The 25,698-nt window shown below is 40.2% G+C and overlaps 2 protein-coding genes across 2 annotated transcripts in view; both read right to left on the reverse strand.

Moving 5' to 3' along the window:
* Positions 1-25,698, reverse strand: part of LOC128597394 (putative olfactory receptor 10J6) — a 116,417-nt gene that overhangs the window by 14,466 nt on the left and 76,253 nt on the right. The gene's annotated exons all lie outside the window — the stretch shown is intronic.
* LOC128597401 (serum amyloid P-component-like) lies at positions 24,353-25,425 on the reverse strand. Its single transcript, XM_053607755.1, has 2 exons — positions 25,270-25,425; positions 24,353-25,104 (listed from the first exon to the last, which is right to left on the reverse strand). Exons 1-2 carry the CDS (start codon positions 25,331-25,333, stop codon positions 24,497-24,499), a joined length of 672 nt encoding a protein of 223 aa, XP_053463730.1. The 5' UTR covers positions 25,334-25,425; the 3' UTR covers positions 24,353-24,496.

The following is a 25,698-nucleotide window of genomic DNA, read 5'->3' on the forward strand; positions in this document are numbered from 1 at the left end:
CACAGTGAAGGTTAGAGACGGACTTGTTGTTATATATCCTATTGGCTCCTGAATTAATACAGATCCTTCAGATTGGGAAGCCAATGCCATTTGTAATCTGGCCCCAACTTGGCTGTGACCTCTTAATCAAATTCTCTCCTCCAGTCAACCATCTCTAATTGTTATTCTCCACACATGCCTGGCTTTCCCGATTCTATTGCCTTCTACTCATTGCCTTTATTCTGTCTTGAATTTCTCTTTTATCCTTCACTGTTTCTTAAAAATTCTAACCGTTCATCAAAATTAAAGCAAATAAAAAATGATTTGCTTCATGAAGACTTTTATGATGTCCCAACTAGAAATTATTTGCATCTCTTTTGAACTCCTTATAAGGTTTGGAGTAGAGGTCCAGTCCTGCCACATATTGTTGACTATTATATACGTTATGGTCACATTTATTCATTAATTCCTGGGTAATGCACTAGGTGGTGGGGTTTAAAACCTCTCTAGCCTTTGGTCTTCTACTCTGTAAAACAGAGATGAAATGTCTACCTCCTAGAGATTTTGCAAATAAAAATAAAATATTATATGCATAAAGTGTATGAAATAGTGACTGGACGATGGTTATTACTGATATCATTTTGGAGCCTTTTATGGCTATTGCCATTGTCTATTGCATATTATAGATATTAGTTTATTTATCTTTTGTCCCATCTACATTGAAACTGGGTATTAGGTTTTATTCATGTTTAGGTTACCCACTTTATCTAGCATTGTTTCTTTTACACCAACAGGAGCCTGTTACATATTTGCAGAATCAGAGGACTCAAGTAGGGTGAGAATTTTTTTACATGAAACAGTTTAATAGCAATAAAAAGTAGAACACAGTAACCGAGTAATATGAGCAGATAATTCTGGAAGTAGGAGCTGGCACGTAACCTTTACTGAGAACCCAGGGACTATGCAATTCCCTAACATTTCCAGATGTTAATTAATGAGTGCTATAAAATTCAGAGAACATAGGGCTCACCAGATGCTTCTAGTTTTCATTGTAAATTAATATATTAGCATTCTGTCAACAAAAATTGTTTGGAGATTAATGCAGAAGAGAGTCTTTGCCAAAGGGAGATGAATCCACAGAGCTGGCCTGAGGTGTGAGTGAGCCTGGAGAGACTGGAGGTAAGGGGGCCTGCACAGATAGAGGGCCCAAAGGCCAGTGTCGGCATTTGGACATGCAAATGTTGTGTTCACACACTGTGAAGAGGAAATGCTGATTGGAAAATAGAACCAGATCAAACTTTCACTCTTTGCAGATGCTATGATTGTATATCTGGAAAACACCAGGGATTCTACTACAAAACTTTTAGAAGTGATCAAGGAATACAGCAATGTCTCAGGCTACAAAATCAACATTCATAAATTGGTAGCCTTTATATATACCAACAATAGTCAAGCTGAACAAACAGTTAAGGACTCTATTCCGTTCACAGTAATGTCAAAGAAGATGAAATATTTGGGAGTTTATCTAACAAAAGACGTGAAAAATCTCTATAAAGAGAACTATGAAACTCTAAGAAAAGAAATAGATGAAAACATAAACAAATGGAAAAACATACCATTCTCATGGCTGGGAAGAATCAAGATTGTTAAAATGTCCATACTACCAAAGCAATATACAATTTTAATGCAATCCCTATTAAAGCCCCACTGTCATACTTTAAAGATCTTGAAAAAATAATACTTAGTTTTTATATGGAATCAAAAAAAACCTTGAATAGCCAAGACATTACTCAGAAATAGAAATAAAGCAGGAGGAATTATGCTACCAGACCTCAGACTATACTATAAATTGATAGTGATCAAAACAGCATGGTACTGGCACAAAAACAGAGAAGTGGATGTCTGGAACAGAATAGAGAACCAAGAGATGAATCCAGCTACTTATCTAATCTTTGACAAGCCAATTAAAAACATTCAGTGGGGAAAAGATTCCCTATTTAATAAATGGTGCTGGGTGAACTGGCTGGCAACCAATAGAAGACTAAAACTGGACCCACACTTTTCACCATTAACTAAGATAGACTCTCACTGGATAAAAGATTTAAACTTAAGACATGAGACTATAAAAATACTAGAAGAGAGTGCAGGGAAAACCCTGGAAGAAATCGGTCAGGGCGAGTATTTTATGAAGAGGACCACCCCGGGCAATTGAAGCAGCTTCAAAAATACACTACTGGGACCTGATCAAAATAAAAAGCTTCTGCATAGCCAAGAACACAGTAAGTAAAGCAAGCAGACAGCCCTCAGAATGGGAGAAGATATTTGCAGGTTATGTCTCCAACAAAGGTTTAATAACCAGAATCCACAGAGAACTCAAACATATAAGCAAGAGAAAAACAAGTGATCCCATTGCAGGCTGGGCAAGGGACTTTACGAGAAACTTCTCTGAAGAAGACAGGTGCACGGCCTACAGACATATGAAAAAATGCTCATCATCTTTAATCATCAGAGAAATGCAAATCAAAACTACCTTGAGATACCGTCTAACTCTAGTAAGATTAGCTCATATCACAAAATCCCAAGACCAGAGATGTTGGCGTGTATGTGGAGAAAAGGGAACACTTCTACACTGCTGGTGGGAATGCAAATTAATACATTCCTTTTGGAAAGATGTTTGGAGAACACTTAGAGATTTAAAAATAGACCTGCCATTCAATCCTATAATTCCTTTTCTAGGTATATACCCAGAAGACCAAAAATCACATCATAACAAAGACATCTGTACCAGAATGTTTATTGCAGCCCAATTCACAATTGCTAAGTCATGGAAAAAGCCCACGTGCCCATTGATCCACGAATGGATTAATAAATTGTGGTATATGTACACCATGGAATATTATGCAACCTTAAAGAAAGATGGAGACTTTACTTCGTTCATGTTTACATGGATGGAGCTGGAACATATTCTTAGTAAAGTATCTCAAGAATGGAAGGAAAAGTATCCAATGTACTCATCCCTACTATGAAACTAATTTTTGGTTTTCGTATGAAAGCTATAACCCAGTTATGACCTAAGAACATGGGGAATGAGGAGAGGGAGGGGAGAGGGGGGGAGGATGGGCAGAGGGAGGGTGATAGGTGGGATTACCCCTGCGGTGCATCTTACAAGGGCATATGTGAAACTTACTAAATGTAGAATATAATTGTCTTAACACAATAACTAAGAAAATGCCAGGAAGGCTGTATTAACCAGTGTGATTAAAATGTGTCAAACTGTTTATAAAGCCAATGTATGGTGCCCCATGATCGCATTAATGTACACACCTATGATTTAATATTAATAAAAAATATATATATAAAAGAAAATAAAAAAAGAAAATAGGGCTCATAGCAGAATGGGAAAAGTAGAGAAAAAGTGGAGCCTGATTCTATCCTATAGTTTCTTTCTCTAGAATGTTTCTCAGGCCTTGGAAGAAAACAATCTGAGCTTTAGAGAGGTTTGAAGTGAAAACTGAGGGTTCTTTTTATTCCAGAAAGGAAGGCTCTGATGTCAGGATGTAGGAAAATGAACCCTGGGTCTTCAAGACTGATGCAGTTCCCAGGATGAACTAGTTCCTGCTGCTGCTGCAGGGCTCCTCGGTGCCTCCTGCCCCTGAAAACTGAGGCACAGGTGGCAACTGCTGTTTATGGGGTCTCTGGAAGGGTGGAAAGTGGGGCAGGAAAGATGCAAGTATGTTAAAAAGAAGTGGAGCCACCTGTGTGCCTGAGCAGAGCTGTCCTGGTTCTGTCAGTTGGCCTGCAATCAAGTGTGCCTCCGCATGGACAAGGAGAAGGCAGTGGTAGTACTAGAAAAAGGGTCTGACTTGGAACTCTAAAAAGGGAGAGGTATGAAATATAATTGAGGATTACTGGAGGAGTTAAAGATTGCCTTCAAGACACCTGCTAAGGGCATCTTGGGTGTTTATAGAAGATGTAAAGTCACAATAACCATTAGGAAAGACTGGATAGTAAGAGACTGAAGGAGGATATGGGAAGAACAGTATTTGGGTTTTAATATAAAAAATTATTTGCCATGTTATCTGTCAGCTGTAAGGAAATTTCAGAGGATTTAGATGGAAAAAGAAAAAGGAGGCATCAAAAGTTACTAATTATTGTCCTGATATGCAGTTATTTAAACCTAAAGGCATACAGCCTTAGACTGATGGCAGAGTCCTATAGTAAAAAAAAAGGGCAAAGATGAGAATTTAAAAAATAAAAATATGTAGAGCACATAAACACATTTCTGGCTGCATATGATTTGGAAAAACATGGTACTTACTGGTGCAGAAAGGACAATGGAGAGGACATTCATTTGAAGGGGGTGAAGGGTAGGTGATAACATTGGGTCTCAAAATGCTAAATTTAAAAATTTAGTATGACCTATACATATAAATGGCCAGTGGAGAATTTGAAATATGTTATTGCTGCTTGGAATTAGAAATGCAGGTTTCAGAGGAATCAACATATAAGTGATGATGAAACAAAAATAGACTCAGCAGAAGAGAGAAGAGAGAAAAGATCAGGAGCCAGGCAGTGATCTAAGGGAATACTTGCCTGGGTGCCTGGGGGTCAGAGAAGAGTGTTGGCATGGAGGAAGGAGGGGGGGGAGACAAAAAACAATGACTGACAGGAAGACAGATAGCGTGTGGGGTGTTCTGGGAACCAAGTTAGCTTAAGTGTCCAAGGAGCGGTACCCAGTTGGGTTAAATGCATCAGAAAGATGTGAGTTGGATGCTGGATGTAGCAATAAAAACCTCATTGGTGACCTTTGAAAGAGCAATTTTCATAAAGTGAGTATGGCAGAAGCCAAGTTTCAGGGATTGATGGAGAGAGGAGGAAAGGAGTCTGTTTTTAAAGGTTTAGTAATTTCGACAACAGAAGGATGGAAACAAGATTCTCTATAGCAGAGTCAGGATCTAATGACTATTTCCCACATCAATTATAGATCATCTCTTCTTGACAGAGTGGCTATTGTGTCTCTGTTTCCCACCTTGTAACATTTCACTCAACAACAGAGAACTATCAATGTCCACCTGAGATTCTGACTGACCTTTCTACCAAAGTAGCTTTTCCACCCTCTAAATGCCAGGCTCCTGCTACAGCCTCCACCTCCCCTTCCCAATCCTGGAAGCTTCACAAACCAGATGGTCCCTTTCCATCTCCTGTAGATACTCAGTAGTCCCCCCTGGATCTCATTTCACTGTTCCTAATTTCAGGGTTCATTTAGAAAAGAAAGTCCTTCTTAGTTATCTTCTACTTTGGGTGGAGTGAGTAGATCACATCTAGACCATGTAACCTCACTGAATTCTTCACAATTCACCTGAAACTACTCTCTAGAATGTCACCCTATTTGTGTCTCAGACTTTAACCTTCTTGGCATCTTCACACTATTATACTTCTTTTCCCACCATTCACCTTTATAGTTTTATAAAATTTGGCCTTCATTATTCAGATGAATTTTAAAAAATCTATCTTTATTTAAATATAAAAAAATTTTTTTTGAGACTCAAGCTGTCACCCTGGGTAAAGTGCTGTGGCATCAGAGCTCACAGCAACCTCCAACTTTTGTAGCTGTCATTGTTGTTTAGCTGGGCCAGGTCAGGTTTGAACCCGTCACCCTCAGTGTACTTGGCTGGTGCCGTCACCACTGTGCTACGGGCACCAAGCCTAAATTTAAATTTTTTATAAAATTCATTATTCACTGGAACCCGCTCCCTGATCACAGCTATCTCCTTGCTGTTCAGAATCGCTTTGTGACACCAGCGTCTGGGGTAGGAGATGTGCAATATTTCTCAGTCTACAGAGGCAGGGAGCACATGCACTGAAGAAGCAGGATCAGTTTCTCACTTGTGTCGCTGGAAGAGGTATTGTTTCACTCCTGTCATCCTGCCTTTCTCTCGACCATGTTTCTGTCCATGACCTAGAGTTCATGCCAGAAGAAGAATTTTCTCACTCCATCAGTATCCCTAAAACTTCAGAGTACAGAGAAAGAACTCCCCGGAAACTGGAAGGGTTTGCCTTGCTGACTTGAGTGATGTCATTCCCATCTTAATTTCAGCAGGGAATGCCGTCCTTATGGCTGTCACCCACCTTAGCCATGTACTGTTTCCTGAGTGTGTTCACTAGTCCAGAGACTGTACACCCTGGCGACCTTCCATCACAGCTCAAAACCAGGTAGTTTTGGTCTTTGATGTCTTCTTCGTCATCTGTTGTGCAGTTGCCTGGAAATTCCTGGGGAACATAGTCCTGGGGAACAAGAGGGTGTGTTCTCAGTTGGTGTGTCAGCTTTTTGCCTTAGGCTGATCATGACAGTTACTTAGAAGACATCCTTTTGTACCTCTGTGACACTGTGGTGGCCTGCTTCATGACTTCCTTCTTGTCATGAAACTCTTCTGTCTTGACAATACTATGCATGAAATAAACATTTTATTCACTGGGCCTGTGTGCAGGTGTCCATGGGTTTGGTTCATATTTCCTACATGAACATGGGCATCACCTCCACCATGCTCAGAATCACCTCCTCTGGGGGCTTTGCCACCCATAGTGCCTGGCCGCACCAGGGTGATCTTCTGGTAAGGCTGTGTCTCTATTGGCTACCTCAAATGCAAGCTGATGAACTTAGTAGAGAACAGGCCTTTTATCAGAGACGGATCCCACCCTCAGTCTGACGCTGGACTTTGTTGTTTACAATCTGAGGTACGCGGAGGCCAAGGATACCATGTACAGAGCTGTGGACAGAAGCATTTCTTAACAGATTGACTCATTTCATCAGGAGACCTTTAGTCCAGAGTGATATTTTTCTTGCCCACAAACATTTTATATCTCACAAGTAGATCAAATAAAAAGCTTTGCTGTGAATTGATTCAGACACTTAGAATGCTTTTCTATTTAAGCTCCAGAAAGGAGGCAGGGTGCACATTACTGCGGGGACAGACAACCCTTCAGGAGCACTTTGATGGCTTCCTCCTAAGCGCATGCAATGTGATTGAAGATCCTCCTCCCTGCTACCACTTCACCTGGCTATTTGGTGCTTGACTTCTGTCTTTGAGTGGAACAAATATAATGATGACAATGCAGTGGTAACTTCAGTTAAAGAATCCCAGGGACCACCTGAGACTCTTCCTGCTTCGTGACTTCAGTCATACGACCCTTAGTTGGCCTTGCAAAGGAGCTACTTATGCCATGTGCTGATTGGAAAATGAATACTTTCAAAAAATAGAATAGAGGTCCGTGAATCCATCCCCGGTGGCCATTTAAATAGTGTGTGTTTAGGTGGAGTGCCCTTTACTTCTGTAGAAGGAAACCAAGATCTTTTTAAACCCTATTATTATTGCAACCCCTGAGCAGGGGGAGAAGCTGAGCAGAGGGAGACTAGATGGCGAACTCTTCTCAAAAAATAATGCCTTCGTATAGATGTTCTCTCCTTAAACATTTTTCATCTTGTCCCTTGAAAGCACTTGGAAATTGCCGATTCCATCAACTATTTGGGGTGGTTGTGATGGCTAATTCTGGGTGAGAGGCTTTGGTTACTCTTCTCCAGGTATGGACTTGGTGAGCCCATTTTCCTATCAGCTATCTGGGAGAGCGGTAGTGGGTGGGTGCTGAAAATTTATTTTGCCACATATGTTTTCCCATTAGAGTTTTTGTTCTGAAGAGCACTTCTCTGCTCTGCCCATATCTTATACTTTTTTTTTCTTGGATGGGTAGTTATGTGTTTAATTAAGAACATTTTATGTACATTCACTGGGAGACAGCTGGAAGATACGATGGAGATGCCAAGGTATGGTGGCATTTATTTGCACACACTCCTATGTTTTGGGAATCAGTGACTCCTTATTATTTCAGCCCCAAGGTCAACTCTTTCCATTATCTATCTTATACTTTTGCCATATCTTTGAACCACAGGAGCAGGCCTGAAGCACATCTTTGGTGACAGGTGATTTTCTCTCCTTCCAGAAGACTGCTGGATGTCAACAGTTCCAGGTATAGCAAGTATCTTCTTCTGGAATTTCCCTTCACTCTTACTTGGCACAGCTGTGTATGTTTCTAGGTGAAGTCAATATATCAGTGATGGTCAGTACATGCTGGTTGTATTTTTAGGGTGGCTTTGAAGCTGAGGTCCCTAGGTCCCTAGGGGGTTTTTGAATGAGTTTTCACAGGGTTCATGGACTCTCTGATACTGGGTGCAAAATATTGCAAGTGCAGTCATGTGTGCATTTTTAAAATAAGATTTTCAAAGTCTAGAATAGAATTTTGAAAACCCATTTTGACAAAAATTCATAATAAAAATGAAATTTTATATTGCAATACTGTACACACACATGCATATACACAGATATAAATATATGTTAGTCAAAATTATCATACAACAATACGAAAGCTAACATTAGAAAAATTCTGAAATGTTTGAGAAATAACAAGAAGTCCTGTGAGACCAGAGAGGAGTAAATGAGGAAAAAGTGAAAGAGAATATATTTGAAGAAGTTGGGCTCCATCGGTAATGAAAATGGCGTAGCTGTCATCATCATCGTCATCATCAACAGTTACTATTTTCTCTTCTGCTTTCTACCTCTCCCAGCCCGGGCTGATTGCTCTTTCATCTCTTCCTCTGCAGGACTTTGTGAACACCTTTTATATTTTAGTACTTGTCATGACATTATTTCTATTTTAAAAAGGTGTGTCTTTCTTTTATTAGAAAATTTTGCCATACATCTGCTCGAAATATATGTGATTAGAATGAATAATGTTATCAATCACTCTCCTAAACCAGATAGAGTAGCTACCTCTTAAGAGATTCACCATCTTGAGAAAGCAGCTAACATTTGAAAAAATGTGCAGGAGCTGGTGTGGGTGCAAACTGGGCAGGCTTGGTTACAAGGAATGAATACCCTGCTCTACTTGGGACAGTCCAGAGGAGGAAGAAATAAAAATGGAGACATATTTCCAACAAGGTGAACTAAATTTGGGTAGTATAGAAAGAATATGGCAAACAAAGGGAATGGTATGGCTGGGACAGAAATGTGTTGGAAGGCCATGCAAAGTGGCATCTATGTCTTCAAGCCTAGTACCCAGCACCAGGCTCTGACACATTGGAGGGTCTCAGTACGACTCTAAATGGATGAATTGGTGAGCATTTGCAAAGTATAGCATCTTGTATTTGTGCTTCCTGGCTTCCCACAGTCAATAGAAACGCCTGGACACATTTCTTCTTGCCCCACATGTAGATTCTGTTTATCTCAGGGTGAAAAGAAAGAGAAAAAATATAACACACTGGAAATGCAAAATCCCATGGACATTCTTTGCCTCTATCAAATCCATAGCTTACACCAAGTTTTCTCCTTTCATTTTTCAACTTACAACAAACTGATTAGAGAAGAAAATAGATGCAGCACATCCAACAATAAGTCAAACAGATCTTAGCAGCACGGGCGCCTTTGGAAGAGAGAGAAGAGGTGGCTGAAGAGATGAGCCTGAGCTGAAAAATAAGGAACAATAAGCCCAGCGCAGGACCCAAGTGTTTAGAACAGAAGATTGAAAAGGTACTAGATCTCACTTCAGTCTGTTACTGCAGATGCATATGTGTGGGGGAGGCTGGGTGGGATTTGAAGAAGGAAACTAATATCGGACAGTCTAAAATGTGCCAAACGGTAGGAAATCACATTAAGGAATGTGATAACTCCTAAAATTTATGCAGTACTTTCTTTCATATGCATTTTCTAATTGTAATGTTTCTAATACTTCTGCAAGTGTATTTCCCCCAGCTTACTGTTGTTATTTCCCTTACTATTGGTGCTGTTACTGCTGCTTATTACCACCATTAGTAGAGTTAACCTATTATGAGGCGGACACTTTTCTGAACTGTTCACCTGTATTTTCATGTATTTACCCATACGTGACATAGACAAGGGTGAGGAAGAACTGGGACTTAGACCCATACACCAACTCTAAATTCCATATCCAGACATACATACACATCTCATTTATTCATTTGCCCAGGACAAAGAATAGTATATAACCAACTTTCCAGAAATTAAGCATATCCCAAACATATCTAATTTCAGACATTACTAATAGGAATTTTGTAATTTTTTTATCATTGTCTTTGTGAACAAAGTAGACACATTTAACAGTTTCCTTAAGCATTGACTATATCTTACGCTACAATACACTAGTATCTACTGAAATTTCTGAGGTTTGTGGGAGATGTTGTCTCTGCGTTAAATTATTTACAGATTGCAAATAACTTTTTGTGGTATTTTAAAACTCAAATTTATTGAGATAGAATATCTACAACAGAAAATTCACCATAATAAGTGCAAAATTTAGTGGATGGTAGGCAATCGGATTGCCTACCATTTTCATTATCATTACCCTGAAAAGAAACTCTATTCCTAGTAGTACTCATCCCTTATACTGTGAACCCCTGTCCTAGGCAACCACTATTCTGTTTTGTTCCTATGAATTTACCTTTACCGGACATGTCATAAAAGCAGAACAATGCAATATGTGGTTTTTGTGGTTTCTTTCACTTTGTAGGAGGTTTTCAAGCTTCATCCAATGTCATAGCATGTATCAGTATTTTACTTCTTCATTTGGCTGAATGATAGTCCGTTGTGTGGATACACCACATTAGTTGATTTTTGGATGTTAAATCAATTCCTATTTGGTCATGAAATAAAATCCTTTTTATATTGTGCAGGATTTAGTTCATTAGTATTTAATTGAGGATTCTCGTACCTATATTCAGTAGAGATACTGGTCTGGGTTTCGTTTCCTTGTGATGTCTTTGGTTTTGGTACCAAGCCACATAGAAATGAGACAGGGCTTCTGTTGCAAAGATAGTACAGGAAGTCTTGGGTACCTTTCACTCAGTTTCTTCCAGTGGTTACATCTTACATAGCTTTAGCACAATTTGAAAACCCAGAATTTGACCTAGGTATAGTGTGTGTTGTTATATGTCATTTTATCATGCTTAGATTTATCTAACTATGGCTGAAGTCTCTTTACCCTCCCTGTTTGTAATATATTTATATTAAATGGTTCTCTGTCTATATTGAAAACCATACTAGACAGTGTTATAATTTTTGTTTGAACTATAAAACATAATTTAGAAAATGCAAGAGTAGATGGAAAGTCTATTGCATTCACCTATATTTTTGCTTACTGTGTTCTTTCTTGCTTCTTGATAGTCCAAAGAATCTGCTTTTATTTTTTTGCAATTTAGAGAACTTCCTTTAGCCATGCTCTTAGAGTAGCTGTGCTGATGGCATAATCTCTGAGTTTTCCTTTATGCAAATACCTTGATGTCTCTTTTATTTCTGAAGACTGTATTAAATACAGAATTCTGGGTTGAAAGTTCCTTTCTTTAAACACTCAAGAAGTATTGTGTAATTTCCTCCTTTCCTGTGTGGTTTTGAGAAAGGATCCACTGATATTCAAATTGTCTTCAGCACTTCTCTCTTACTGCCTTCAAATCATTGGTTTGTCTTTTGTTTTCAGAAGTTTGGCAATGATGCCTTTTGGTGCGGATATTTCATATTTCTTGGTTTATTCTGTTTATGGTTTGCTTCTTGTTTTCTTTGAGTGTTCCTAGAAACTCCTTCTTAAATAGAATCCATGTCTTACAGCTCTCTCATTGGTAATCCACTTTATTTTACTGGAGCTCTGTTGATGTGTTGGTAAGATATTGGAGAGGAGACATATTCTATAATCTTATAATTAAATCTCTATTTTGCTTTTGTTTTCGTCTTTTTAAGTGGATAAGAATCCTTGGGCTGTAACCTTCAGAAGAACTTCTTACTTTCTTCTTTTCTTCTTTAAGTGAGACAGGAAGGGCAGAAGGGCCTCAGACTGTGAATTTTTTTATCCTTTAATCTATGTATACTTTCTTTCACAAGCTGAGGATATTCCTGAAATTGTCAAATGCTTGTTCAGAAGACAATTCAGCCACTGTTAGGGTGGGAAAAGGAGACAATACTTCTTTCAATACTTTGGACATTTCCCGTCTGGCTCTAAAATTGCATGGTGAATTTAGCAAACAACACTTATTTAACCCAATCCTTCTTTCCTTGGAGATAGTTGTGGCTTTGAATGTCCATAAATTATTTGTAAACTATTCGTCACTCCTCCCTTCAGGAGATGGTGGACTGGGTGAATCAGTGTAAGTGTGATTTCAGAAAGCTTCCACCTTTCTCCCTCACAGGCTCTTGAATCAGTCAGGTGAGGACATTCAGAAATTGGTGAGAAGCTAAAGCTTTCTATAAAAAGCTAGATAGAAACTTAGGCTTTTTTTTTTTTTATTGTTGGGGATTCATTGAGGGTACAATAAGCCAGGTTACACTGATTGCAATTGTTAGGTAAAGTACCTCTTGCAATCATGTCTTGCCCCCATAAAGTGTAACACACACCAAGGCCCCACCCCCCTCCCTCCATCCCTCTTTCTGCTTTCCCCCCCCATAACCTTAATTGTCATTAATTGTCCTGATATCAAAATTGAGTACATAGGATTCATGCTTCTCCATTCTTGTGATGCTTTACTAAGAATAATGTCTTCCACTTCCATCCAGGTTAATATGAAGGATGTAAAGTCTCCATTTTTTTTAATGGCTGAATAGTATTCCATGGTATACATATACCACAGCTTGTTAATCTATTCCTGGGTTGGTGGGCATTTAGGCTGTTTCCACATTTTGGCGATTGTAAATTGAGCTGCAATAAACAGTCTAGTACAAGTGTCCTTATAATAAAAGGATTTTTTTCCTTCTGGGTAGATGCCCAGTAATAGGATTGTAGGATCGAATGGGAGGTCTAGCTTGAGTGCTTTGAGGTTTCTCCATACTTCCTTCCAGAAAGGTTGTACTAGTTTGCAGTCCCACCAGCAGTGTAAAAGTGTTCCCTTCTCTCCACATCCCCGCCAGCATCTGCAGTTTTGAGATTTTGTGATGTGGGCCATTCTCACTGGGGTTAGATGATATCTCAGGGTTGTTTTGATTTGCATTTCTCTAATATATAGAGATGATGAACATTTTTTTCATGTGTTTGTTAGCCATTCGTCTGTCATCTTTAGAGAAGGTTCTATTCATGTCTCTTGCCCATTGATATATGGGATGAAACTTAGGCTTTTAGCAATAGCTGTGTGAGTGACCCATCATGGGAGTGAGTCCACTAGGGCCAGTCAGGCCTGCAGATGGCTGTGCCTGGCTGACATCTTATTTCAAGGTCATGAGGCATCCTGGATTGGAACCACCAGTCAGAGTCCTGCATTTCTAACTGTCATGTAATAAATGTCTATGTTTTAAACTACTATACAATGTAGCTAATTAAAGAATGTCTATTTTGGCATAGGCACATTCCTTGGCCAACTTATCCTCCCACTCATTTCACACACACGCACGCACACACACACACACACAAAATTACCCACTATATCCTTCTGTTGATTTCTAAAATATTTCTCCAAATCTAATTTATTAATTATTGTGTCTTAAGTACTCTAACAGTTACTTCCATAGTGCTGAAATGTACCTGTTATAGATGGCAATCTGGGAACTTGCCTAGGGTAATTCATCTCTTCATCTGCCTGTTTGGGATAAAAGAGCAAAGCAATGCTGTTTTGGCACTGGGAGTTTAGGCTTCTTCACCAGGATTAGAGACTGACCCTGGTAAGTAGTGAACCCAGAGCCAGGGAATGAGACCCTAGGAGTTCTGAGGTAAGCCTCAGAGTTTGCTTTCTTTAGCACTCTTGTACTTTTATCCAGAGGATATGCTGCAGTCCCACCAACAGCATAAAAGTGTTCCACTTTGTCCACATTCCAGATTCCAGGGGGAATCCAGAGAGCACCACATACACCAAGTAGGGGATAAATAAGGGCAGCATGCAGGGAGAAGGGTGTGCAGGGAGCATTATTTCCAATGACTTTGCCTTAGTGACTAAATGATGTTGGACACTGGGTGGGGAGGTGGATTCTGAGGCCTCAATAAACTTTATTATTCTTTATAAATTTCAGGTTAATGTGAGGGTACAAACAACCAAGTCATAATATTTGGGTTTTTTATTTATTTTTATTGTTAAATCATAGCTGTGTACATTTGTGCAATCAAGGGGTACAGTGTGCTGGTTTCATATACAATCTGAAATATTCTCATCAAACTGTTCAACGTAGCCTTCATGGCATTTTCTTAGTTATTGTATGTAGACATTTGTATTCTGCATTTAGTAGGTTTCACCTGTACCCATTCTAAGATGCACCATAGGTGTGGCCCCACCCATTACCCTCCCTCCACCATAACCTCCCCCCTCCCTTCCCCTCCCTTAGCCCTTTCCCCATATTCTTGAGCTATAGTTGGGTTATAGCCTTCATATGAAAGCTATAAATTAGGCTTCATGTACTCAGTAGGGCTGAGTACATTGGATACTTTTTCTTCCATCCTTGAGATACTTTGCTAAGAAGAATATGTTCCAGCTCCATCCATGTAAACATGAAAGAGGTAAAGTCTCCATCTTTCTTTAAAGCTGCGTAATATTCCATGGTATACATGTACCACAATTTGCTAGTCCATTCGTGGGTCGATGGGCACTTGGGCTTCTTCCATGACTTAGCAATTATGAATTAGGCTGCAAAAAAACATTCTGGTACAGATGTCTTTGTTATATTGTGATTTTTGGTCTTCTGGTATATACCTAGTAAAGGAATTATAGGATCAAATGGCAGGTCTATTTTTAGATTTCTAAGTATTCTCCAAACATCCTTCCAAAAGGAACATATTAGTGTGCATTCCCACCAGCAATGTAGAAGTATGCCCTTTTCTCTGCATCCACGCCAACATCTCTGGTTTTGGGATTTTGTTATGTGGGCTACTCTTACTGGGGTTAGGTGATATCTCAAAGTGGTTCAAATTGATTATGATGTATCTGGAGGATTTCTTATTTGGGTTAAGTTGTGCTGGAGTTCTGAAACTGTCTGCTATCTGAATTTCAGAATCTCTTGGCATGTCTGGAAAGTTCTCTTTCATAATCTCATGGAGAATAGACACTGTGCTTTGTGAACCCACTTCATCGCTTCTGGGGATCCCTATAAGATGAATATTTGTTTTCTCCGAATTATCCCAGAGCTCTCTGAGAGAGTGATCTGTTTTTGCCCTCCATTTCTCTTTTTCTCTGAGAGTTTGGGAGCGTTTGAAAGCTTTGTCTTCAGTGTCATAAATCCTTTCTTCTGCTTGCTCCATTCTATTACTGAGGGATTCTACTGTGTTTCTCAGATCTTTGAGGGCTGCAACTTTTTGTCTCAATGTGTCAAAATCTTGGTCATTTGGTCTTTGAATTCATTGAATTCTTGAGACATCTTTTGGGTTACTGCTTGGAATTCTAATTTGATCTTATTTGGTATCCAGATACTGAATTCGATTTCTGACTTCTCAGCTATTTGTTTGTGCATGGGATCTTGTGCTGTGTCTGCCGCATTTATCCTTGGAGGAGTTGATCTACTCTGATTATTCATATTCCCAGAATTTTTCCATTGATTTTGCCTCATGATTGTTTTTCACTGTTGCCTCTGGCCGTCCTCAGAGTTGGGGAGGTGTCTCTCTAAGATTAGACCCCAGCAGGATCCCTCTATTGTTGCTGGATCTTTGTAGGGAGTGACCCTGTGTAGCTCCTCTGGGGCTGCCCCAGCCAGGGAGTTCTGGTTGTGGGAGCAGGTCCGGAGTGTGACACACCCGGATCCAGCAACAGGGCGGGGGTTGCTGTACACAGTTCTGGGAGTGCCTGGCTCCCAGTGACTTTGGCACGGAGGGCCAGAGGCTCCAGCAGTCTCTGGCCAGGAGAAGGGCTCAGCGCAGAGGCAAGGAGGGCTCCGGGGGGGCACATGGCTACCAGAGTCCCTGGCCAGACGAGCTGGCGGGTGTGGAGGCAGGGAAGTTAAGGGAGGGAGGACCTGGGTTTGCGCAGCTTTTGGAGTTCCTGGTCAGGGTGTGGGGAGACCCAGTAGGTGGGGTAGCGGGTCCCGGCACAGCTCTTACCAGGGTACGGGCTGGGGCAGCTCTTCTGGAGGTCAGCTAGGGTGCCGATTGTAGGACCTGTCACAGCTCTTACCAGGGTCCAGGACGGTGTCGATCACGGGTCACAGAGCAGCTCTTCCAGAGGTCCAGGAGGGTGCCAATCGCAAGTCCCGGTGCAGCTCTTCCAGAGGTGGGATAGTGCTGATCAGAGTCCCAGTGCTGCTCTTCCAGAGGTCCAGGAGGGTGTCTATTGCCGGTGGCAGCACAGCTCTTCCAGAGGTCTGGGAGGGTGCCGATCGCGGGTCCCAGTGCAGATCTTCCCCAAGTCATAATATTTGAATTTGTTAGGTAAAGTCCCTCTTGTAGTTACATGCTGCACCCAAAAGGTGTGACATACACCTCTACATTATGCTCATTTGGTGGGAGCATCCCAAGCCCTTTCTCCCTCCCCTCATCCACTTCCCCCAACTTGAATTGAAATGAGTTTTTCTCCTATGTGGGCATGAATTGGATCATCTACTGGCTTCATAATAGTATTGAGTACATTGGATATTTGCTTTTCTATTCTAGTGATAATTCACTGAGAAGAATGTGTTTCAATTTCATCCAGCTTAATACAAAGCTGTGAAGTCATCATCTTTTTTATGGCTGAATAATATTCCATGGTATGCATATACCATAGTATCATGCTCAATTCCTGAGCTGATGGGCATTTAGGTTGTTTCCACATCTTGGTGATTGAAAATTGAGCTGCGATAAATAATCTAGTGCATATGTCCTTATGATAAAATGATCTTTTTTCTTCTGGGTAGATGCCTAATAGTGAGATTTCTGGTCAAATGGGAGGTGTAATTTAAGTTCTTTGAGAATTCTCCATGCTTCTTTCCAAAGAGGCTATATTAGTTTGCAGTCCTACCAACAGCATAAAAGTGTTCCACTTTGTCCACATCTGTGCCAGCATTTGTAACTTTGGGATTTTGTGATGTGCACTAATCTTACCAGGGCTCAGTGCTATCTTAGGGTGGTTTTGATTTGCATTTCACTGGTGATTAGGGATGATGAGCATTTTTTCATTTATTTATTTATTTATTATTGTTAAATCATAGCTGTGTACATTTGTGCAATCAAGGGGTACAATGTCTGGTTTCATATACAATCTGAAATATTCTTATCAAACGAAACCTACTAAATGCAGAATACAAATGTCTACATACAATAACTAAGAAAATGTCATGAAAGCTATGTTGAACAGTTTTTCACATTTTTTTTAGCAATTCATCTGCCTTCTTCAGAAAAGGTTCTGTTCATGTCTTTGCCCAGCGATAGATGGGATTGTTTGCTCTTATTTTATTGATTAATTTGAATTCCCTATAAACCCTATCTACCAAGCCTTTGTCAGATTTGTAACATGCAAATATCTTTTCTCATTCTGAAAGTTGTCTATTTCCTTTGATTATTGTATTCTTAGCCATTCAGAAGCTATTCAGTTTAATTAAGTCTCATTCGTTAATATTTGTTGTTGGAATTTCCATGGAAGTCTTCTTCACAAAATCTTTCCTTAGGCTGACATCTTTGAGAGTTTTTCCTACTCTTTCTTCTAGGATTTTTATTATTTTATGTCTTAGATTTAAGTCTCTTATCCATCTTGAATCAATTTTTGTAAGTGGTGAAAGGTATGAGTCAAGTTTCAGTCTTTTGCAAGTGGTTATCCATTTCTCTCAGCACCATTTATTGAATAGGGATTCTTTTCCCCACTGTATGCTTTTTTTGGGTTTATCAAAGATCAGATGGCTTTAAGAGATTGGTTTCATCTCATGGTTTTCTATTCAGTTCCAAATGTCTATGTCTTTATTTTTGTGCCAATACCATGCTGTTTTATTGACTGTGGACTTGTAATATAGCCTAAAGTCTGGTAGGGTGATTTGTTTTTATTACTAAGAATTTCCTTGGCTCTATAGGTTTTTTTTCTGGTTCCAGACAAAACAAAAAAACTATTTTTTTAAGTCTTCAAAGTATGATGTTGGCATTTTAATGGGGATTACATTGAATCTGCAGATTGCTTTGGGAAGTATAAATGGTTTAACAATGTCAATTCTTCCCAGCCAGGAGTCAATCGACATTCTTTCATCCACCAATTATTTATTAAGCACCCATAAAATCTTAGACACTGTTTTAGGTTTTGATCACAGTGAGTACACATATCCCTGACCTCAGGGAGCTTGTTTTCTGGTGGTTTTTAAGGCTCAGGTCAAGTTCTTGCATCAAGGACCAGTCACAACTGTACAGCAATGATCTTTGTATATTCCTCTGGTTCAAAAAGTGATTCTAAATTCTGGAGGCTGAATATGCTGTGATGTAGTCATGCAGTAGAGCATTCATCCTGAGGTCATTATATACAATAGAAAGAAGAGATAAATAAAGAGGCTGGGAGACTAAAACCTGAAGATGCAAAACAAGCATGATTTGTTCAGCAAAAAAATAACGTCAGAACCACAGACACTTAAAAAGATTCAGATCTTTGTGATTAAAGTTGTGCCTGGAAAGTAAATGTGTGTTCTCTCACAGAAGCTCAGGGCAGCTAAGGAAATTAGTTCTTGTTAGTTTCTCCTTGACAGGCCTGGGCTGAGGCTGAGGCCCCACAGAGCCTGCTTTCCACCTCACTACCTGTGGCAAAACAGTAGGTTTCCCTGTTATAGGAAGCAGAAAGCATGCTGGTTATTGTAAACAGGAAGATATTTTAAAGATCCAATTAAGTGTTTACAAAATCATGGAGGACAGCAGGAGCAGGCTCTAGGCTGTGTCTCTAGAAACAATTCCCAGAATAAGATTGTTGAACTAACCTGCCAGGGGTGCTTCTACATCAGGAAGGTGTGGGATGAGGAGGCCACACCTGGGCTATAGCATTTATAAACACCCCACTGTGATAGTGATCCAGGGTTCAGGAAGCTGTCGATATTGCTGAGGCAAAGGCCTCTCAATACTAATATAGCTAGTGGGCAGATGCTGGAAACGGGGTCCTTTCCCCCAAGCTTGAAACTCATTAACCCATGATACTAGGATAATGCTTCAAAAAAACTTAAGGAAGCTTGTTGCAACCTTCCTAGCTGCTTAATATCCATGACCCCAGAATCTTTCATATAGGTGTGCAAATCACATAGCTCTGGCCAGTGAGAGGTAGCAGATTTCTGCATAGAACAGCATGAGGTGGAGGGCTTCTAGAAGACTTACTTTTCTAAAACAAAGATATTTCTTTTTTGGAGGGAGGATGGATATTCTCATGCCATCTCTTTCCCCTTCTTCCTTTGAGCATGAACATGATGGCTGGAGCTGCTGAAACCATCGTGACCTCTAAGGTTAGAAACAGTATGCTTAAGGGAACATTACAAATGTACCACCCTAGATCACCTACTTTGATTTTCCTGGTATCAGAGACCGAAAAAAAAAATATATATGTTTTTATCACTTGGAATACTTTTTACTGTACTATAATTCTTTTTTTTTAATTTCATGTTAATATGAGGGTACAAACAACTAGGTTACAAAGTTTGCCTTTGTTAGGTAGAGTCCCTCTTGTAGTTGTGTCCTGTACCCAGGAAGTGTGCCATATATCCTTACATTGTACCTATAAAGTGGGAGCCAATTCCACACCATTCCTCTCCCTTCTTCCTTCTGACTCCCTCTCATCTTTCCTCCCTACAACTTGAATTGAATTGAGTTAGAAAAAAAAATCTTTGTTAGCTTAAGCCATTATTAATCCAGAAGGAGTCCAAGTATTGGCAGCTGAAAGCGTTCCACGTAGATATAACATATTTTCTCCACCTACTTACTTCTTCTTTTCTCTCCCATCTTCTCTCATTCTTTCCCCCTTCTCCCAACCCTCTTCTTTTTCCTCAATTCTTTCTTCTTTGTATTCACATTTATGGGACAGATTGATGGTAGCCAAAGTGCCACACTGAAGGAAGACATTACTGCAGCACATCCTCTTTCCACTGGGGGTCCCTTAGCTCGTGGAAAGATATCTGAGTGGAGGTTTCGAAATCCATAGGCCTTATGTGATACACCAGCTGCAATGTATCAGCAAACCCTGACTTCTACAGCTGTATTTTTCCAGATGCTAACAAAGTAGTACCTCATCAACAAAGTGTTTTTTCTGGGCATCTACCAGGTTGAATCAAATGAAATTTGACCATTTTGACCATTCTGACTACAAGAATAGCATAGCCATGGAGGGTAACAGAAAATTCTGAAGCTCAGATGAAGCCAATTTATAATCCAAAGAGCTATCACCTTTCTCAAGTCAATGATTAACATGATTCAGGTTTGATTTATCTTTCCATGTCATCATTGAGACATCCTTTCTGGTAATCTGAAACATTTAGTCTCATACTTCAAAAGGAATTAGCAATTAGCACTTCTAGGCCAAGTCTTACTCTTTCCAATTCAAGCTGAAGCTACATTTTATTGTCTGTTTATTCTAAGATGAAGGATTTATTCTGAGTTTCCCTAAGTATATTGTGAGATAGAGATATTGTGTTACAGTGTAGACTGTTACCACATGTATCCTAGGACAATGAATATATCCCTTATTCCCTGGGTCTTTGTTAGCCCTATGACAATCAGAAGGGTCAGCAATGGCCATATTGTCCTGATCTCTGACTCTCGATGCTTCTTCAGTTATGTCTCTGGGCCTCTATATCCAGACTTTGCCATTTTTTTTTTCCAGTGAGTTTTGAATGGCAGAGATTTTTCCTTCCTTTCCTACCTCCACCAATCCCTCTGATAGTTACCAAAAGTACCCAGGGAAGGTTGCCAGAGTTCCATTTCAATTAATACCTCTAGTTTTCCTGAGAAAAACTCCAACTTTGTAACTTATAGATATTCCCACTGGAAATTAACATTTTCAAAAAAGAAGATTTATCATTTCTCTTGATGGAGAGGTTGGGAGGAAAGTCAAAATTCAGAAGACATTGTTTAGAACACTGGTTAATTGTTGACTTGGAGCAATATGTTCCAGTGACAAAATGCTTCGGGTCGGGATGCCATCTGTTTTGCTCAGCTTTGCCTCTCTTGAGGCCCAGCATAGCACCTCATAGTAGATGTGAAGTACATGTGTCTTAGCTGGTTACATAAATAAATGAGTGACTAAGATGATTATGTGACATTTAGAGTTCTACATGTATGATATAGTCCCGAGAATGTCTCCATGTTTCACAGCAGAGAGCTCTGTAAAATAAATAGCCTTTATCCTTTACCATTATAAAAACATCATTGGCAACACATCTTTCCACAAGTTCCTAAAAGGAATATCTGTGGGGCTGAGTGTTTTACTCACAACATGAATCTTTGGTCTTCTTGAGCCACTACTCATAGGTAATGAGGGGGATGTTTGAAACTTAATCTGAACTGATAATTTAGGTCATACCTTCAGATGGTATAGTCTTTTGGAATAATTGATCAGCATCTCCTGTTTCCATTCTCTTCCCTACACTCCCTAAGGATAGGGATGGGATAGAAAATGGAATGCTAATGAAAGTCCTCAGTTTTCCTAGGTGCCCTGGTTCTTTCTCCCAAGTGGGTCCCATAGAGGACTTATTGACTTTCAGCCCACCTACTTTCTAAACTTTTCTAAGAGTCTATGGAAACTTCTTGGTTTCATCTTCATCATTTGGAAATAGAGATAATAAGTTAGGATAAATTTCTAAGCCCTTCCAAACCACTAAGTTGAACCACCACATTTACACTGATGAAATGATTCTTAGATTGATGTAGACAACCAGGAAGGAGGGATCAGGACACACACAGCTAACAGATTTCCTCTTTTCTCTTCAGTCTACCTTTTTTCCCCAGGGACAGAAGGAACACATTTTCTTGCAATTTCTATCTTTTCTCTTCCCTAATCCAGCACTCAGTAGGTATCTTAGATTAGGCAGAGTTATGGACTCTCAGTGGTTCACCATAATATAGCACAAAGATGAAACGGGTGTTTTCCTGTCATGGCCTTGGTCTTGGGAATTGAAGAATGAATTCATGGACCCTGAGTAAGTGAAAGTGAAACATTTTATTATAGATAAAAGAAAGAGGAAGCCTCCAGCACAGTGGAGGGGTCCCGAGTGGGTTGCTTCTTTTGGCTCTTTGTCTAGGAGTCTATATATTTTTCCTATACTTTCCCTTTTCCTGATAGGTTCTTTCTATATGAAAAGTAAGGATTCTACATTGTACCAACCAAAGTAAGGAGTCTACATTGTTCCAATCATCATACTTGCTCCTGACATGCAGAAATGCATAGTTTACAGTTGATCTCTCACCTGTCTCCGTGGCTCTATTTGATTTCAGTTGACCTCTCCCCCATTTCTATGGTGTCAAAAAGTTTATGGCCCAAGGTTTCATTTCCCCTCCCAGGGACTGTGGCATGCTGATTGCACAAGTTGTGAGACTGTGGCCTACCTGTTGTTCCATCTCACCAGGGGCCATTTTCCAGTCCCTCATTCTTGCCTGCCCTAAACAAGTTCTCCTTCTTGCCACTGCAAGATGGGTTGTTATACATACACCATCTCTTAGGGTTATGTGAACTTTCTCCATGTGAGGAAGAGGAAACTTTAGCAAAGAGGTAACACAAGACACCTCTCACAGACAATGCATTTGTATTAGGACCCTGATTTACTGCAAAACATCTTAGAAGTATGGTCTTCCACATGCTAAGAAGAAGATACTGGTGAGCACCAGTATTATCTACTCCTATTTTCTTAGAGAAAATTTTTGGTCTGCCAGCCAAATATTTTGTCTTACTATAATGGACTTACCCTGGAACAATATATCACACAACTTCATCCCAGGAGTGGAGGGCTTCACAGGAGAGATATTTTAAATGAAAAACTAAAATGAATTAATTTAATGTTTGCAAAAAAAAAAAGGATTATCACGATATTCATCAAATAGAAGAGGCAGGATCATGTTAATTTTCACTTTGATATTCAAAATACAAAATTATGGAAAAAGGCATCATAAACAGAAAGTATGTGGTTAAGTAAGGAGATGGAAAAGGGAAGCTAAATAAACATTTCTTGTGTTAACAACACCTCTGCTGATCTTGGTCCACTGTTCTCTTACTGCTTGGTGGGGAGGCTGATGGGACCGGAAGACACACATGCAGTAGCTCTTCGTCAGCATTTAAGGAATCTTTGTGGGCTAAAATGATTCTGGCTAACACAATCATTTGTTTCTGGGATCTTCTATCTTCATTACATCACTCTGTACCTGATGCTGCATCTTTTATTTCCTTGGTTGGTCTCAGCTGCTTTTATTGGTTAACCCTGGATTCATCCTGAATTCTATGTTTATGAGCTTCTGTGACTCCATTCTCTGTAAACCAAGGCCAAACTCACTGTGCCCAGGTAAACTAGCCAGGACTTCCTTCTAAGTCAAACGTCTTTTGACATTTTCTGTTTGGAAAAGGAGTTAAGAAAGTCCTTTTTTTGAAACCCATTCTCATCATGCATCAACTAAATACAAAATAGTATGCCATGAGCCTTCCATAAAAACAGTAACAATAAAAATAATAGAATAGTATAAATTATAGCAAATAAATATATTACTATTATTTCTATACTGATGTTGTTATTTATAGTAATAAGTATCATTTGTTACTTGCCAGTCAGTATTCTGGACATTTTATATGTTAGGACTTCAGACTGGTAATCAAGTCCTACAGGGCCCTGGATCCCACATCAAGATGTTTGTTTTCTATTGTGTAAGTGCCTGAAAATCTTACAGGGGTTTTAAGCAAAGGTGGTATGAGTACTGTTCGGAACGTGGTGATCTTTTGGTGACTTTGGGACACTTGTATGATCATCAATTATTATTCGGTATTCCTGGGGCTACTGACTGTGAAGAAAATTTTCCTTGGACCATGTGGTCCCAGATAGTTCTGCTCCCTGGTTTCCATGTTTGCATTTTGTCAGGACAGATCTGGAGATGCAGCATGCAGGGAGAAGGAGCAGGGGCTCTTCATGAGAGGGAAGACTCCAAAACTGTTCTAACTTCCTATTTCTGTGAACTGTGACTTGGAAATTCATTTTGGCAGCCTTCGATTAAATTCTACACAAATAAATAGTTGTGAGTAAAATATGAATAAATGCCATTAAATGGAAAGTCTAAAAGCTTCTCCTACTAATCAAGTATTGAACCTTCTACTTTTTAAAAAGTGTAGCCCAAGTTCTGTTTTTATTATAAGCTGGTTCTCCATTTCCTGGATAAGAGCAGTACTCAAAAAGATGATCTCCAAAGGAGTGATGCTGTTTCACGTCATGAAAAATACTGAACAAAATGCTAGGAGATACTGTACTTTGTGAATTAAGCAGTTTAATAGATAGGAAATTCAAAGAGAACTGAACTTTAGCCAGTAAGACACGAAGAATAATTGTCTTCAGAGCTGGTCTTATTGGTGGTTTCTTTCCCAGTAAGTCTGTCCTGTGGAAGGAGAACTTTAACTCCACCTGTGGGGCTTGGTGACCACATAACCCTGCGTTTTATAGTTCAATGCTTGCCAGTCCAGGATACTGGGTTTAATGTAGGAACCTGTATACACAAACCGGATGTCTTCTGGGGAAAGCACAGAGTCCCACATGTACAGATCCCCGATCTCTCCCACAAAGGACTGGCTCTTATCGAACCTGCCTCCATAGGAATCCTGCTCCTGTCCCAGGACAATCTTGGGGTGAGCTCCCAGAGAGTAACCCTGCTTCAACCCCTTCCTCACCAAAGGCTTCCCATTGACCCAGAGCTCAGCAATGCCTGAAGAGGACTCCCAGCTGGCACAGATGTGCACTGGAGCAGGGAACAGCTCAGAGACTCTGAAGAAAACATTGTCTCCCCCAATGATAAAATGATACTCTCCAATTCTAGGCTTATAAATGACCATCTCATTGCTCTTGGTCTGGATGCTGTAGGAGAAGAGGCTGTAGCCGCGGGATAGGTCAGTGTAAGCACGAAGGCATACGGTGAAGTTCTGCAGAGGCTTCTCCAACTGCGTGATCAAGCTCACGTGAGCATAATTAGATTCTTTAGGAAAAATAAACACCTTTCCACTCATGTCTGTGGGAGAAAAAGAATAATAAGATAATCTTCACTTAAAACATGAACTGGAAAAAAATCACAATCTCAATCTCGTATTCAGCAACTTCTTGATTTTCTTTCCCATGTTTTCTTCCCAGTCCCCCCATCCTACTGCATGTACTCATATGCCCCTGACCGCCCTACCTGTCTCAGCAAAGGCTTCCAGGAGGCTGGTGAGGATGGAGGCCCAGAGCAGCAGCTTGTTCATGTTCCTGGCCTGGGGCTGCTACAGCTGAGTGGCTGGGGTGGGGCAGCAGGCAGCACAGTGGCTGTCCCAGCTTCCGAGAGTCATGCTGTGAGACCTCAGCTCTTCAGGGTTTATATGCACCTGGGGAGAAGATGGGGGTGGGAAGCACCAATGATATGTGAGTGATTTTCCAGGCCTGCCCCTGGTGCTGGCAACCAGAGCTGCTGATGGGGAGGGGTAGTGAGGGCCTGGGCTGGAAAATCAATGGGAGTTACTTATTAGACACCAGCTAAGAGCTCCAACTCCTGGGACCCAGAATCTGCTGCTGGGAAGAGAGTGGTACAGAGCCATAGGCTGTGTGGATGGGATTAGGAGGGCCCCAGTTG

The sequence above is a fragment of the Nycticebus coucang genome, chromosome 10, assembly GCF_027406575.1.
Source record: "Nycticebus coucang isolate mNycCou1 chromosome 10, mNycCou1.pri, whole genome shotgun sequence".
Taxonomy (NCBI): Eukaryota; Metazoa; Chordata; class Mammalia; order Primates; family Lorisidae; genus Nycticebus; species Nycticebus coucang.

Excerpts from the sequence above, each read along its gene's own strand:
- LOC128597401 (XM_053607755.1), bottom strand. The coding sequence starts at position 25,333 with ATGAACAAGCTGCTGCTCTGGGCCTCCATCCTCACCAGCCTCCTGGAA. Across the intron at positions 25,105-25,269 it reads GGAAGCCTTTGCTGAGACAG|ACATGAGTGGAAAGGTGTTT; the intron begins GTAGGGCGGTCA and ends TTTCTCCCACAG.